Here is a 17,580-nt window from a genome sequence, read left to right as displayed (position 1 = left end):
ACAGGGAACATGAATGTTAGTATGGCTTTTTTTGAAATAGCATGAGAGGAATGAAAGCCTTCATATTGCACACAGCTACTGACGAACAACCATGACAACCTCCCATCCAATCAGGAGGTCTTTAAATTGCAACCCTGCTTTCCACTTGGGTGGCCGTCAGCCTGAAAAATGTGGATGAGGATCCATCTCCACCTAGCGTTTGTCTAGATTTACTGCATGTCTTCCCACCAGGATCTTTCAACCTTTAACCGGTGTTTGTGATCGATCTTAGGTTTGCGCTAAAACGATCAGTTCATAATTTCCACCCAAATACAGAAATACATGTAGGTGCACTATTCCTTGTGTTTAGATGTGAAAACATATGAATCATGACTGTGAGCTTCAAGTTCATTTGAAGATGGATGGGTTGGGGTTAGAATTGTGATACTGCATAGGCAGGCACAATGACCACACATGTCCACTTATAAACAAAAAAAGGACACGTGATACAACAGACAACCGTACAATGATTTATGATATTTTATTTTGAAAAAAATAAAATAAATCCACTGATTTGTTTCACAGCATATACAGTACATTCTATGATGGAGATAGTTGTCTCCCCAAGAAACAATCATAATAAGGAGAAAATAAAGAACCATGGGGCTCTGATTTAAAATGATTTAATAGATACTGTGTTTATAGTCATCAAAATGTGTTGAGCACCAAATTGATTCACTTTGTGGATCTCTAGTCTGAACAGCATACACAAAAAAAGACAACAGAAAAACGAAGGGTGCAAATACGGAACTGATGTTTAAACTGAACAAAATATGAATCTTTCACTCAAGAGCAACATGCTATGGAAATGTAGAGAAAATAAATGTCTACATGTACATGCAAACAAGTACAGGTGATGTAAGCTTGATTGTTACTCATTTGCTACAAATGAGGAATGTGTAATTGAGACTTTGGGTTAAAAGTTTAAGTAATAAAGACATATTGTTCATTGTGAAATCTGATGCTAATGCAAAACAACATTTCCAAAGGCTACTTTAGCCTAATCATCATGGAATATTTGAAATAGACTCAAAACAAACTGAAACCTTTGGCATTACAGTTTTGTGCACACGGCTAAATATTTGCTGACTGGTTCCTTCCATGCTCCTAAAGAGATTTCTTATCTAGATGCATTTTCTTTGCATTGTTATAAAGAAAAGCTGAATTCATTTTACATTCAAGCAGTGAATGAGAGCTGTTTTCTCAGAGTAAAAACGTTCTGGCATTGTCCTGTCACTGCTCATATCAATATTGTGCACAACATGTATCCTGAATTAAATATGTCTTTCACATCTACATTTTGAAGATGGGATTGCAAAACAAAGATCTATCTGCTTCAACAATTCAATTAGCTATAACACTCATATTAAAAACAAAACTGACAACAACATGATCTCTCTACTGCACATACTAAAACACCACCACTAGCTGCCCAAACTTGCAAAATATATTGTCATGTTTTATTAACCACTGACAAGCTTCTACGGACAAAACACAAATAAAATGCGCAAATAAATGATGAGATTTCATGAAAACAATGGGGCATCTGGCTGTAGTATTTTTGCACTACACGTTACTGGACGGCTTTGAGCCCCAAGGTCATGTGGACATGATCAATGCGCGACCAATGTGGCCGATAAGAACTGGAAAGGGGTGGGAGGCCGATGTAGAGGACTTTAGTTGGCCCAGTCTAGTTTGTACCCAATCAGTGGGTCGTTTGGGTGAGTGAGGTGACCAGCAGGGTTAGTAGGATGGAGGGGGGGGCATAAGGGCGTAGGGAGATGGAGCTACTGTTGGAGTTGAGGAGGAAAAATGGACTTCCTGAACTCGAGTTGGAGTTGTAATTGGGGTTGTAGTTGGGGTCATAATCGTTTGAGCTCAAGTCGGAGTCGGACATGGTTTTGAGGGAGGGTGTACCTTCGCATCCGCGCTCTATCTGCCCGCTGCGGAAAAGTGCATCGTTGAGGAGGTCCGGTAAGCGTCCGTTAAGGTCTACCGATGCCAAGCAGCCCTGGAAGCCATCCCTGGAGGCTACCAGTTTGGGCAGGCTGCCATACATGTTGGGGCCCAGCCCAGCAATGAACAGGTCACCTGGACGGAAGACAACAGAGAAGCAGGTGATCAGGATGAACACAAAACAACCCGAAAATTCGGGGCCATAAAACCTGCTGACTACATCTTACACCAGGGATTTTCTAGAATTGTATTTCTTATTGTGAATGCTTCAGAGAACATGAACATGGTTTACATGACTGTTCACTGCTCGTGCAGCTGGTGGAATGTGTCCGACAGGAGACACTGAGGACAAGTCGATGGTGGTGTATCCTGCATGCAACATTGCCAGATGAGAAAGCTTCCAACATTCCCCTCACTCATTTCCATATCCCTCATGGCATATTGTAATTATTGGCTTCCCGGTTCAGATAGAAGGTTAAATGAAACAAAAACACATACACTGCCAGGGGCCAAAAAAAACTAAAAAGTTGAATTGAAAAGCAATTATCAGTAGAAGTCACGGCTATGTTTAATAGTAAAAGTCAAAGCATTACCACACGCACATGAAGAGGAGAACTGACAGGATTGGACAAAGCAGCGGTGTGGTCACCAGGACCACACTGGTTAGTGAGGCTGATTGGGTCCAAAAAGGACCATTATGCTAGGGAGCATAAAGGTCTAATGAGGGATGAGCACATCAGGGTAAGAAAGGAAGAGCACGAAGCAATGCTCCAATCATGCATAGAGCCCACTATACTATCTCTGGAGGCAGTATTATGATCTGGGGTTGCTTTAACTGTTCATGTCTAGGCTCAGCAACATTATTTGGCAAAAAAGGCAGATGAGTTTCTGGAATGTACTGAATGACTAGGTCATCCCGTCAACTGATTTTCCCTTCCACGATGCCAGGATTCATCGGACAAAAATTGTGAACGAGTTGTTCAAGGAGCACAAAGAACCATTTTCTTGTGCAGTTCAACTCTCCTGTTGTCGATACAAGATCTCGGCTAAAGATGAATGCAACTCTGGAAAATAAATAAATGTTGTGACGTGGCGTAAGGTTGTCAAAACCATAGCATGGCTGGAGCCCACCATGGTCAAAACTGAAGGCGTGGGTTGCCAGCAGCGTTTGTTTGGTGCATTACCTTTCAGGTCAAGGTTCTTGGCTCCATTCACAACCTGGCTGACTGCCTTGGCATCCACCTTCAGCGTGTGTAAGTTGCTGTTGTCCCGGGTGATGACCACGTTGTGCCATTGGTTGTCATGGAGAGGCCTGTCACTGTTGCCCTTAATGAGGTTTTGGCCGTTGCCCAGGTCAAACACATAGTGGATGTACCTAAAGAGGGTCAAAGGTCACTGGCTACGTAAATAATAGTAATAATAATGGTTACTCATAAGTACATCCAATGATCTGATTGGAGTATTTTTAGGGTCGTCCCCTTTAACCAATCCCATTTGTCCGATGGTACGCTTACATCGTGGGAGTACACTCAATCATCTATCACACCTGCTTCACCACACCTACCCTTTGACCAGCTCGACGGCGATGAAGTCGTTCCCGTCTCCGCTGTTGAAGAGGATGAAGCCGTCGGGTGAGGTGGTCTTGAACTGGAAGAACAGGTGCATGGATGTGTAGGCCTGCAGCGTCGCCAGGCTAAGGTAGCTGCTCTTGCTCTTGAAGGTCACGGGGTCGGCAATGATGGAGCGCATGCCAAAGCGAGCATTGAGCTCACAGAAGTCAATGTCACCGTTCTTGCACAGGTCTATGTAGAGCATACCGTTGAATCTAGTGCAGGAAGAGGGGGGTGGATAGAGAGAATAGAGGCAAAAGGGAATAGGGTTAGGGACTTGATGGTAGTCCGTGGCATCTTGTAGTGTTTTTTTGGGGGGGAAGACATTTTAAAAACACATAAGATCCTGGACTGGTGAATAATAAATGTTATCTACGTCCATGATGTCAGCTTTAAGGCCCTAGCTTGTCAAGAATAAGGGTTTTGGTGATGGGAGTAAGTTTGGGGTTTTGGAAATAGGAGTTGGTTTGTTAAAAGACAGTCCTATCTGAGAATGATTTTGCTAATGAAGAAATTAGCTAATAAAACTAGTCGGCCAACAAGGTTACTTAGCAATGGTAGTTAGAGAACAGTTAGCTAAGAAAGTTAGTTAACCAACAGAGCTAGCTAGCAATGGAAGTTATGGTACAGTTATTAATGAAAAGGTTGACTGTGTTATCTGAACGGTGTTATATAATGAAGGTTAGGTAGAGAATAGTGTAATAAATAAAACATTCAAGGTGGTGGGTGTTCCAACCTCCAACTTCTTAACCTCTTAAGTCAAATGCTCTTCCACTGAGCTATACCAATGCCCCCCAGTAATCTAGTCGACGTTGCCAGTTGTAGAGTTTAGGGAAGAGAACCTCAGGCTTTGCAGGTGTCCGATGAAGCTGGAAGGGATAACAGAGACGAAACGTCGCTCCGTCATGATGCCTGTCTCAATGTTGTGAAACTCTAGACGGGTGTGGTCGCCCGCCATCTGGCCTGGAATAGGAGTGTGGTGAAGTGGATGGGTGACACAGAAACAAGAAAGAAGAGAGAAGAGAACACTGTCTGATACTAACACAAACTGACTGAATTTGAGGTGGTCACATTTTGGACGAATTAACTCACTTAACTCACACAGTAGTATTCTGTCCCAATTTAAAAGTAATTCTACAGATGAAAATTTGAAATAATGTTTAGAGTATTGATCAAGGGACAATTTACCTGTATCACAGGAAAATACTTGTATTTAAAAAGGTTTGAGATTCAGGGGAATTACGATCTTTCAGGACCTAAATCTTTAACAAAACCTAAATGCTGTAACACATACTGTACAAAAAGTTACTCAGACTGTGAACCAATGGGATGTGTTATAGTACCTTCTGCAACATCATCGTCAACCATGAGCTTGTAGTTTTTGCCACGGCGGACCACACGTACTGTATGCCACTCATTATCATTGAGCTTTTGCCCAGCATACAGGGTCTCTGGTCCCTTGCCTGAGAATGATGGTTAGTCACAAAGTTAAAGTCATTCTGCATCTCAAACCAAATCTTTGTTTTCCATAAAAAAGTGCCTGGGGGCTTTTTTTCCAGAAGCCTGATGCCAGAAGTAACTATGATGTTGGACAAAATGGCAGCACTCTGTAATTTCACGACAGAAATGTTCCCAAACATATTCTGCCACATTCTTTACTAGAATCCTCCATTTGGCATGTTCTTGGATTCCAAATTATATTGTTTACAACATGTAGTAGTTTAATTGGAAAACAAAGAGTTGGTTCTTTAAATATATATTCTTTTTTACAAACAATTGTTCTACATAACCACATTTTCCAGAAAATATATCCTTTTGAAAACTTGACCACTCATATTAACTGCGCTGCTGATTTGAAAAAATAGATTCAGCAGAAAACATTTCTGGTGATGCAACAATTCCACAGCTTTTACTCATGGAAGGGTCAAGAAATACCTTCTTTCAAACTGGACACTTTTTATCAAAAGATGGTACAGACTACGATATAATCTATATAATGATAATGATGATCATTATTGTAGCATAAATGTAGGATTTAAAACAAATACCTTACCCTGGAATAACAAACACAAAAGGAATATGTGAGATAGAACAAAGCACAGTAAATACAGTGTTTTAATGTTTCAAACAGTGAATAAAGAAAGTGTGAATCATTCAACTCATTTTATATAGTTTTATAATCAACTCCAATACAACGACAATGGTGGGATTACCAGTGTTCTAATTATTACATGCCATCCTCAAGTACAAGGTTATTGTGTTTAAAGCCCGAAAAGATCCACAGCACTGATCGCTTGTTTTTCATGTCGGATCAACTGGATTCCCCCGTCGGCTTCAGTAAATCCCTTTCATCCTTGAGAACTGACACAACTTGTCTGTCCTCCATAGCCACGGGGCACACTATTTGCTGAGACACCTCTCCCTGTTCTCGCCCTGTCATTGTTGTAGTGCTGAATTGAAATGGTCGAAGCAAACAGGCTATGACATTCACACACACACAGATGACCCCAGATGCCTGAGGGGAACTGCTGCATGGATTGGAAGAGCTTCTTGTTTGCTTGTGCTGTCAGTTAAAGGTGTCGAGTTCTATTATTTGGGCCAGCTGCAAGTTTTAGTCTTGACCACAGATGGGCAGGTATACTAACTGTTATATATCTTATTGTAAGAACTGCACTTCATATGCCATTGTAGTTCTACATTCATGCCCACATTAGTAGACGTGATTGTAATTTGTTGACTTACTAAAATCCCAATACTTTTAGTTACTTTTGTCTGTAGACAGTTATGATTTAAAGAAAGCTAGTCATCATTGCCATGTCCATACTAAACTAGTGCAGTCTTCACATGCACTGAAATGTTTCCTTGCATAACTGATTTCAAGTTCCTTCATTGCTGTTCTCAAGTGCCCTTCAATGTCACTGGGACTGGGGTTGGCACTCCAAATGCCCTTCAGTCTAGTGGCTTATTTCCTAGATGAAGAATACACAGACAAGTGTTTATGCCCTGATGAATCAATAAGCAGTGAGGATAGCTCATGTTTTCGTCTTGTCATTGACAGGAAGGCTGTGGTAACATCATGTTAATTAGACTATGGGTTACTTACCTCCTCAAGAATTTGCTCTAAGTTGAATGCCACAAAGAAACAATAATGAGAAAAACACGAGTGAATAATTTAAATAAGTGTAAATTACTGTAAGTCCAACAAAGTTGAAGGAATCCACAACCTATTCATGAGTAAAAGCAGTTTGTGTTGATCCCATTTGTGCTGAAAACCTCCCAGCCATAATAAAAGATATAATGGGCCCTTCTTATGCTTGGATATGTTGTGGTACTACACTAATGTTGTCATTATAGACAGACCTACAGTTTATGCAAACAGAGCTTATCAAACTGAGTTTATCATATCATTTTTATAAAAAGTATTATGTAAACTAGGTTTATCTGTATTTTGAATTAAAAAATGGTATTGATACATATAATTTATGGTTTTATGAAGGCGGAAATGTTTCAAATGCTTAACATACTGTAAATATATTTAATCTTACCAGTAAATCATAAAAGTAACGTGATCAAAGTTTTTCTTTTTATAAATAAAGAATTAAAAAATAAAATAAAAAACTATTTATGATAAAACTCAGTTTGCATTAAATAATCTATCATCTGGATTCAAACAATGATACTGAGTGGTGATTTGCTAATCTTTAAAGTTGGATCAGATTTACGATGCATTTTTTACTCTGGCTTAATCTCCCCCATGAAAACACTTGTGAAAACATTGAATGGTCCTCGAACAGCTAACAATGATTATTATATTGAGAAACTCATAGCACATGAGATATTGATAAAACTATGAAAGCTATGAAGATTAATAAATCACCACTCGCTCTGTCCCAGTTTAGTAGTCTCTTTTGACCTACTGGTGGGTCTGACCAGTTGAAAAGGCACACTCATCCTCCACACCCAAGGGATAAGAGGAAGGCCAGGAGATCACACTTTTAAAGAAGCACATTCCTCTCAAACAGTAGAATACAGTCAAAGAGCAAAATGAAACTTGAGTGTTAACTTACTGGAGTTACAGTTAATCCTGATACAGTCTAGATGGGGAAGAATAAATGACAGATGAAATTGCATCCTTCAAGGTTAGCTGCAGACATCCAATAACAATAAATCCACCCTTCCGGGGACGTCCACATGCAGAGCGGCGGCCATTTTGTTTGAGAAGGTATTTGTAAGCTAAAATGGCCAAGTGTTAGCTTTGATATCAGTGTCCTTATGGTAACTGACAGTACCACATTTGTGATTACCAAATTAGCTATTAATTCAGTCAAACAACATCAATGTACTTAGTCTTTTGGGGAACTGCAATGATAAAGTAGATACGAGTACTACTGTTTAATTAAACACAGCTATTTTTCAGCAATGATATATATATATATATATATATATATATATATATATATATATATATATTTATTGTTGTTAAACATTGACTATAAATGTAGGAGTAGTGGTTTTAATTGTGTATCTGTAAAATGGCCGCTTGTATTGTACCAACCACATAGCTTCTTCAACCCAGTCTCGGCTTACATATATTTTGATTCTAAAATACAACTCAAAGTATCCTGCTCCAAAGCCTTCACACCAACTTGTTGACTAAACAGGCAATTAAATTCATATGTCTGATATTTAGCAAAAAGGTAGTGATAGAGGCTCTTATTCATGGAACCATGGATATTTGAAGTCCAGTGCAATTTAGTGCAAAAGTGTCCATATCCTTTCATTTCCAACTCAGCCATAGTTTGCACCAAAAATATAATTTGGCCTCTTCAATCCAATGTCTTGTACAACTAAACAACAAAACAAAGTGAACGGTGAACTTTGTTATGGTTTTACTACTATAGTATGCACACTAACGGTCCCGAGAAGGGTCAGATTTGGTATGGGTGCCCAAGAGGGACAGTCTGGGTTGGTCACTATGTGGCTGGTGTTTTCATGTGTCGTCAACCGCAACAGAAAAGTGGGAGCGAACAGCCACGATCCAATCAGCACCAGCACCTTGCAGAGGCACAGAACCCCCTAGAGTCATTTCAAACTGTCTTTAGTCACTAGGGCCTAGTGAAACACGTCACTATCAATGTATATGTAGTGACTCTGCCACAGAGACGGGCTTAGGCATGGAGTAAGCACTTTATATTGCATTACCTTTGTTGACTATCCAACAAACCTTAAACTACCTAAAGTTGGAAGATATCAAACACAAATAATCATGTTTCACTGATATCTCGACCCAAGCCAATTGAACCTTAAGTTGCTAATAGTGTTTTGTTGCAATGGGTTAAATGACTACAATTATGTGGAACTTATTCAACTGTATTGAACTAAAAACTCTGTCAAACCAACTAAAACATGGTACAACTATATCTTCTCATGTTGTGGTTTGATTTGATCTAAATGATCTGTGCTGAGATGTTTGGCTTCTTTCCTCTTAGTAACACACAGGAGGTGTTAGTGAGAGAGAGAGAAGGTGTGCCGGGGTGCAGCCAGCTGCAGGTGTGGCTGGGCTCTGTTCTCGGGCTGTCCGCCTGACGGGCCGCAGGCTGGAGGCCTTTGAAGGGGTGAATACCATCTTTTGACAAAGCATGATGGGAAATGGAGTTGATTGCTGACTGCTATGGGCACTGTGCATATATATAGACATCGACTGACTCCCAAGAACACTGTCAAAAAAGAGACCTGCTTACAAAAAAATGAATAAGTAAAAATGGGTGATTTACAACTCGATATGAATTAAAGACAGGAACATGGTGTTAGTGGGAAAATGGTAAGGTTGTTTTTTTTTCCATAATCCTGTTAAAGATGGATAAAGATCAGTGGACTAACTGACAAGTCACCTCGTAGAAAGTCACAGCACTGTTTTTATAATATTATCTAAACGTTCCTAAGCAATTCACTGAAAACATAAATGCTGTTGGAATTAAGTAGCCTTATATGAATATATGTATATGTGTATATATATATATATATATATATATATATATATATATATATATATATATATATATATATATATATATATATATATATATATATATAAAATGTAATTATATTTGTGCTGTGACTATCTCAAAAGCAGTTGTACAGGACTATGACAATGACTATGGTGTCTGTTCAAAAGATGGCCTGTGTTTACCAATGAAACAACATATTAACCAAAGACAGTCAATTTGATACATGGAACAGACTTAATGCCATAAATGCTATCCACTATCAATATTCTATTCACTCAGCAATCCAAGACGTATCTTATAGAACATAAACATAATCATAGTAACATCCATGCAACAGTAGGTAAGAAGCTATAATATTATGTCGAAAATAAAGTATTCCGTATCCATTATGCGTAACGCTACAAACTAAACGTGAGCTTAAAAAGATAGATGGGGAATCACCATGAGGAGAATGGAGGGAGGAGGGAAGAATGGAGAGGACAAAGAGATGGAGGGGGGGGGGGGGAGGGCAGGAGAAATGCGCCACATGGGCAAGACTGTTGAGGAGTTGGGGGAGGAGGAGGAGGAGGAAGGAGGGTTGGCATACGATACCTAGGTTCACCGTGAGCTTGACGCGGCTGCCGTCCAGTTCCAGCCGCAGCGTGTCGGCCGAGTCGCGGGACGTGGTGGCGACCAGGAGGCCGTAGGCCCGCTGGGACCTGAAGCGCAGTGACACGTCCTCAGCCTCCGTGTGCATGACGCTGGGCATCACCACCTTCATGTACATGCTGCCGTCGTAGGAGAGGATGGAGGCCTCTGTGGGGGGAGGGGGAGGGGGAGAGGAGACAGAAGAGAACGTTAGGGTCAGTGAGTGCGAGTGGGAGCGCAGGTAGACAGACGAGAAAAATAGAGGGCGAAGAGGCCGTTTGTTTGGCCCGCGTGGCATCAAACACGGTGAGAGGACTGGAGGTGTGCGCCGGATACTGCACATGCTCATTGGACGTGGATGCTCCAATAATGACGTTTGTTTAAAACCAGCGGGGGGGGGGGGGGGGGGTTTGAGGTATGTGTGAGAAGGGAGGCGGCAGGCAGCAGAAAACTGGGGGGATAAGCACTGTCATGTGGAAAGGAGAGAACACTACGAGGGATGAATGCGTCCCACGCGATCCCCGCTGGGTTCAAAAGGTATTTACATGAAGACAGCGACAGTGACAGCACACACAGGAACACGCGCACACACACGCACTGTCGCCCCTTGCTGCTTTTCCATCATTGTTACCAGCAGGTGAGGTTGAAATGGACTCCCCATGACAACACATCTGTCAACTGTTGGAAAAGCAAGACTCCCTCGGGAAAACCACTCGCACACGAGTACGCCACCCACCCCCACAAACGGAACACACAAAAATCTTTTTTCTGAGAAATATTAGGGAGGTTTGGAGATCATCGCCACTATTTGGCCCTGAAGCCATCACTGAAACCTGGGCCTCCGACTCTTTCATGTCTTTCTGCACGTCTCTCTCTCTCTCTCTCTCTCTCTCTCTCTCTCTCTCTCTCTCACTTTACTCTCCATCTTCTTCCTTCAACTTCCCTCTTCTTTCTTCACACCACCCAGCCAGCAAACACACACACACACACACAAACACTCATTTCCTTCTCGCAGCTGTGAGAACTCTATTTGCGAGAAACAGACACTCCCCCACACTCCACACACGCGCACACACACGTGCACTCCCTTGATCCTTGCGCACACCATGTGCACACTCCCCCCGACAGCAATGCCAGAGAAACTGCTGATGTACTCTACAATTACACCGTGATCAATATGTTATTATGTACGATTAGATGCTTTTCACTACCCCCCTCCCTTCTTCACCCGCCCCAGAGAGCGTTCTCAGGCTAATTTTACACCCGTGTATGCCAAGCAGCAGAGGGGAGGAGAGGACAGAAGAGAACAGAGAGAGGGGAGGAGAGGAGAGAGGAGAGAGGAGAGAGGAGAGAGGGGAGGAGAGGAGAGGAGAAAGAGGGGAGGAGAGGAGAGGAGAGAAGAGAGAGAGGGGAGGAGAGGAGAGGAGAGAGAAAGGAGGAGAGAGAGGGGACTACCAAGGACACAATGGAGACAGGAAAAAGGAAGGAGGAAAAGGAGGGAGAGAGACAGCGACGGCAGGGTGGAGAAATTGAAGGTCAGGAAACGACGTGACGGGAAAGGGGGATGAAGAGAGGGTAAATAACCAAAATCAAACGGAGAAGACGAGAGCGAGAGAAAATAGCTATGAGACAAAAGAGATGGTTTGAGAAAAGAGAGATACTGGAATTGGGGGGAAATGACAAAGACATTACTAAAAAGAAACGGAAAGCATTGAGGGGAAATAGTGACCCCTCGGGACCCCGGCTTGTTTCACTCCAGTCCCTGTAGAGATGTGTGAAGGGGATCAGAGAGGTTTACCATCATGTTGTCTGATTCCTGGCCTGATGTTTACTGACAGACTCACACCCGGGGCGGACAGGGGGGGCAGGGGCAAGGGGGTGGTCCTCTGAGAGAGGAATTGTTGAATATAATGACAGATCTTCTTTCTTTCTTTCTTTTGTCATAAACGAATTGTGGATTCTCTTTGCACGTGAGGTCTTTCTTGATCTTGCTAACTTTAATACACAGATTTTCTATAAACTGTTCAATTCCGGTGCCCGCACAACGATACCTTACACACACAGACCCACACATGGTGTGTGGCATTCCATTTGCTCGCATGTTCATTCTTAAAAAAAACTCCTCCACTGAGGTGTACACTACGAACGCATAGCTCTTCCAAATCCCATACTGGACTCTAGACATGCTCGTCCATGTTAGTAACGGCGTGTAGCTGATGCCGTGCTGCCAGTGAACTAGCCATTTGATTAATAAACAAAGATATTGTATTGGCTTTTAGTCCGTCAGTGCAATGGCAAAATCAAATCAATCATTTCATTCAACCACGTGGGTTTCCAGAACAATTGCCGCTTCAATCTGCTTTAAAATCTGATTACATTTTCCCCACGTAAAAGAAAAGGTCAAATACATGGCATGCAGTGTACGTTTGTGTGTGTTTGTGTGTGTGTGATGAGGTAGGTGTTCAGATGGCCTTCTCTGGATTAAGGACACTGCTACCACTGAGCACTCATGTAATGAAAAGACTTCCTGTGTATTAAGAGCCAATCAATTTTCATTATGTTGTCAGTCTCCAAGGTGCTGGGCCAATAGATAAAGAACTGCTGTTTGTAAACAACAAGGGCACGACTGCCCTGACGACAGCACTTTGTCACGCCTCCACCTGGCAGCAGTGGAGGACGCAGAGGAGGACTCCCTGCCACTCCCCCAGTCATTCGACTCACCTGAGACCAACAACCTCGGGCTTTTTAAACTCCACCTCCCGGATTTGTGCAACGTTTCTTGTGGACTGTTTTGTACGTTTTTTGGCTGCTTGTCGCTAAACTGCCTTGTGACCGAAGACGTTTGCGGCTGGGTTCTGCTTTTCCACTCCCATGAGTGAGTCGGACATCTTTTGTTCTCGCTTGTGTCTTGAGTTTTTTTTTCCTTTTACACCCCCACTTGGTGTGTGTGTGTGTTTTTGTGTGCAACACGTGTTTTTAGAGCTACTGCAAGCTAACACCCTGGGCCACAAAACATCTTGTTGTATTAACACTGAGGACACAGATCCACCATTTTAGCTATTGTGGGTCCTGGTCTTGCCACCTCCAGTGTACAGGATAAACACCTCTTTCATAAACAGGCTTTAAAGCTAAAGATGTCGCCCCTGACGATTTGTTTTTGCATGTGTGTACATGCGCCGGAGAGAGCGTGTCGCACTTAAGGTACAGTGAAACGTCTCGAGCGCTAATCAGTACTCTGATGACGAACGTGTGAGCCGCAAAGAAAGATGCTGATTTATAAAAAAAATCTTTTTAAAAAGACAGACCCACTCAGCATAATTAGCAGGCAAATGACAGAAGAGAGTTCCATTAGGATAAAAGCTGTGAACATCTCAGTCGAGAGCGTGCGGGCCCCGCCCCTATCCCTCTCTCCAGACAGCAGCTGATGAGGCGTATGAACGGTGATCTTACAGGTGGGTGTTTCAGTCCGGTCAAATGGAACGCATCGCGACTCAGTGTAGATCTGAAGGGCTCGTGAGACTAGCGTGGTGAAACGCTGTGCACTGTACGTGTCATAGGTACGTGTGGGATTTTGAATGTCTCTCGTTGCTCTCTGACTATGCACCCACTGCATATCATTCGGACTGTTACATTATCGCGTTGTGGAGGATTCCCACAAATGAAACCAAATCAAATACATGCAATAAGAATGGAATCTGATACAGCTTTTTAACCACATTTATTTTTCAGATTCATGGCCAGGACAGAACAAAGACAGGATCTAATTTACATTTAGCAGACGCTCTTATCCAGAGCGACTTACAGTAAGTACAGGGACGTTCACCAAGAGGCAAGTAGGGTGAAGTGCCTTGCCCAAGGACACAACGTCATTTTACACAGCCAGGAATCGAACCGGCAACCTTCTGATTAATAGCCCTCTTCCCTAACTGCTCCGCCATCTGACTCCCATAATATAACCACAAACAGAGGTTATAGACTTAAGTAAGCACGTGTCTGACCTACTGTTCTCTGTCAAATCAAATGTACTATATAAGGATATCAGAAACGTATTTGAGCTCCTGTGAGTCACATATCATGGATCTGTCGCCTCTCAGGACCAGAATGCATTTTTCCTGAACATTCTACAGTCAGAGTTAGGCAATTAGAAAAACACCAGAGGCCCTTTAATCCTGGCCCCCACCTTCCCCTCCCTTCCATCCCTCCAACTCCCAGTGCTATACCCCTCTGAGGAAATGTCAGTGTTTGCAAGATGTGACGGGTGGCCGGCTCTTTAAAGCACAGATACCCACATGAAGGCATTGGCTGCTCCAGAGTGGCTAAATCCTCGTCCGCGTATGAGAGAGAAAGGTGCATGCAAACAAGTGGGGCCTGACTTCAAATGGATGGGGACTCTTTTTTTAAGGTTTGTGTTTTTACTCACATCATATTCCGTTGCCAGAGAAGGAAAAGCTTGATGACATAATATTCGACTTATTCTCTGGCACGTGTCGTCTGAGCCTGCTGACGTTTAGCGATGTGAGTACTCTCACAGTGCACGTGTTTCGGAGAGATTTGAATACCAGACTAGGCTGCAATTGTATTGCACCCCGCTGACATCAATCAGATGGGATTATTTGTGGCGGAGAGGCCTTGCGGAGGACCAAATATGATAAATGAACCAATAATGCAGTGAGACGTAACACGCCCTTTAAATGTCCTCTGCAGATACTCAGTAATGCTGGGAGAGGCGTGTGGACCCTGAAGTGGCCACTGGGTGGCAGCAGTAGACTGTCTGCAGTTTACCGCTTGCAGACTTTCCAGATGAGACAGAGAAAGGTTTTTTTAAAGGGGGAAAAAAAAGAAACTGCATAAGAGAGGGAGAAATGTTCAGAAACAGACCAAGACACCCAGAGAAGAATGGAAAGAAAGAGTCTAGTTAAACAGTGTTTATGGAGTCTGCCAGAGTTGGGAAACGGCTGTAAATAAGTCACGGCCCCTCGGGGGCGTTGGCATATCGTGACAGGCTGACGCAAGTGTGTACTGGGGCTGGCCGGCTGGCACATGTGGATTGGTAAACCCGACGTGATTCACCTCTGCCGAGTCCTTCCTCTGAAATAAACCCTAATGGCGTATGTGTGTAAATGAACTTGTTTAACTATCATTGCGGGGAACCAAAATCTCCAGAACCTTTTTCAAACCAGGACAATTTGACCATGCAGGGACATTTTCTTGGTCCCCAGAGGTTGAGGTGCAATTCCTAGGGGCTTGTAGAGGGGTTAGGGTTGAAATGACATGAAATGTTAAGGATAGTAGGGATGCTTGTAGGATTAGGAGATACGGTTCAGGTTATGTTTTGTGGTTAAGGTTAGAGGATAGGGAACACAGGATTTTGAATAGGACTGAATGATATTCCCCCAGACTAAAATCCACGCAAATGTGTTGTGTGTCATTACAGAGACATCACATTCAAGAAAATCTCAAAAAGTGCTGGGAAAAAAGGAATACGGGAGTAAAGAGGAATGAGGAGAAGGGATGACATAATGGACAATCCTGCAGAGAGAGAAAGACAAATGGAGGAGCCGCTGACCACCGTGGGGGATGGAGGGATGAAGTCTGGACTTCACAAAGCAGGGATGGCAGGACAATGAGAGAGGGATGAAAGGTTGAAAGGAAGGAAGGTGGACCCCCACCCCCCCCCTCTCCCCCTCCCATATGTGCTAGTCCTCTCCAGGCAACACACAAGGATTTGTGGTGTTTACGTAATATGCTGGCGGTCTTCGAAACGCAAGTTGGCAGGATTATGGAGATGGGAGGACTGCAGCACAGGGCTGCAGACACTGGCAATCAACTTGCGAAACAATCATCATGAATATACAAACACATGTACTAAAGTTCTTACACACGCACACGCCCACAAACGCTTGGAAAATTGCACACAGCTGACATCAATTCACCTGGCCTTCATAGCAAATCAAGGAAAACAGACCATTCACACAGACCTAAACTATGTATTATCTTTTTCCTGTGTTTTTTCTGTGTTTCTTCTGCATTTACAGAAGGCAAATATAAATGTTAAAATAGTAACACTTTATAGGCTAAGGGTTGGATTAGGGTTAGGGTGAAGGTTAATGTTTGGTTTAGGGTGAGTTGTCAAAAACAAACAATTGTGGAGAAGATCGGAGGCAGACAACTGTATTGTAAAGTTCAACGCAAGGAAATGCCGGTTAGGAACATGCGTCCACATGGAAGACCCCAAACTTCAGTGTATTGTTGCATCAAATTCGCATTGAATTAGAATTTCCATGTTGTCTTTCTGCAGAAAAGACTATTGTCCGGCTTTGTTTTAGTTTTTGTACTTTTTACTGAGGCCGGCTCCATAGGGAAGGTGAAATGCGGATTGGGTACTGTCACAGTTCCCCACCCCCACCCCCAAACACACAGAGGTGCCTGAATGATCCAGCTCATTGCAATGTGAACTTAATTATTGCAAATGTGTGACCACAGGCAATACTCATCCCAATTTGATGACAAAACCAGCAGCAAAAGCAAATCATAAAAAACTGATCACCAACGATGGGGGAATGAAATAAAGCTCGCTGACAAGAGGAGGGTACTAAATGAGCATCGCTGTGTGTGTGTGTGTGTGTGTGTGTGTGTGTGTGTGTGTGTGTGTCTAAATCCTACTGGTCAGCTGGGGTTGCCTACAGATGATGACTAATTGACATGGTGTCAGATTGACTTTGGAGCGTGTTAAAAACACGTTCAAAACATTTTAATTCTCATTACTGTTCAGTGGTTGACCTGTCAGATTACACGTGATATACCCCCCTCCTCCCTAGAGCCAGTGGGGGTGTTTGCATGTGTGTGTTTGCATGGGCGCATATGGCTGTCTGTGACATCTCCGCTTTCCCTTTCTCATGTCCCCTCTCTCTGAATACCTCTGCACGTGGTGTGTGTGTGTGTCTGTAGGGTCAGCTAGAACCTACTTATGACTAACCATGGCATGTCCAGCTACACTCTGAAGAAGGTTAACTACAGGTCCGTGTTGTGTTTAATGAAAATGACCCCTTCCCCAAGAAACAGCTATACTCAATAAGGGTAACTTCAAATCAGTTTGGTGTTTAGTAAAAGTCTATCCCATACACCCACACACACACACAGGAAACAGGAAGTCAAGGTCCGGGTCTCTTAGCTGTACCTTGAGGTGTCACAACCACTGTCATGTTAGATAACAGTCAGAAACACATGAAGAGCCCTCCGGAGGGGAATGTCTGTGTGTGTGTGTGTGTGTGTGTGTGTGAGAGGGAGAGAGAGAGAGAGAGAGAGGGAGGGAGGGAGAGAGAGAGAGAGAGAGAGAGAGA

At 42.9% G+C, this 17,580-nt stretch overlaps 1 protein-coding gene across 13 annotated transcripts in view; it reads right to left on the bottom strand.

The window, feature by feature from the left end:
• The window catches only part of nrxn3a (neurexin 3a), a 216,988-nt gene that overhangs the window by 130,761 nt on the left and 68,647 nt on the right, over window positions 1-17,580 (bottom strand). For all 13 annotated transcript variants that reach the window (XM_084674745.1, XM_084674707.1, XM_084674714.1 and 10 more), the window contains 7 exons: window positions 10,205-10,408; window positions 7,673-7,699; window positions 4,949-5,068; window positions 4,448-4,568; window positions 3,560-3,820; window positions 3,180-3,370; window positions 1,957-2,130 (listed from right to left, as the gene is read on the bottom strand). In XM_084674745.1, the coding sequence (XP_084530871.1) occupies window positions 1,957-2,130; window positions 3,180-3,370; window positions 3,560-3,820; window positions 4,448-4,568; window positions 4,949-5,068; window positions 7,673-7,699; window positions 10,205-10,408 (1,098 nt within the window). The remainder of the gene's footprint in view (window positions 1-1,956; window positions 2,131-3,179; window positions 3,371-3,559; window positions 3,821-4,447; window positions 4,569-4,948; window positions 5,069-7,672; window positions 7,700-10,204; window positions 10,409-17,580) is intronic.

This window comes from Hypomesus nipponensis, chromosome 3 (assembly GCF_054491055.1).
Source record: "Hypomesus nipponensis isolate SF chromosome 3, ASM5449105v1, whole genome shotgun sequence".
Classification (NCBI taxonomy): Eukaryota; Metazoa; Chordata; class Actinopteri; order Osmeriformes; family Osmeridae; genus Hypomesus; species Hypomesus nipponensis.
Note: the sequence above shows the minus strand (reverse complement) of the source record. Positions and strands in the feature narration are given on the sequence as shown.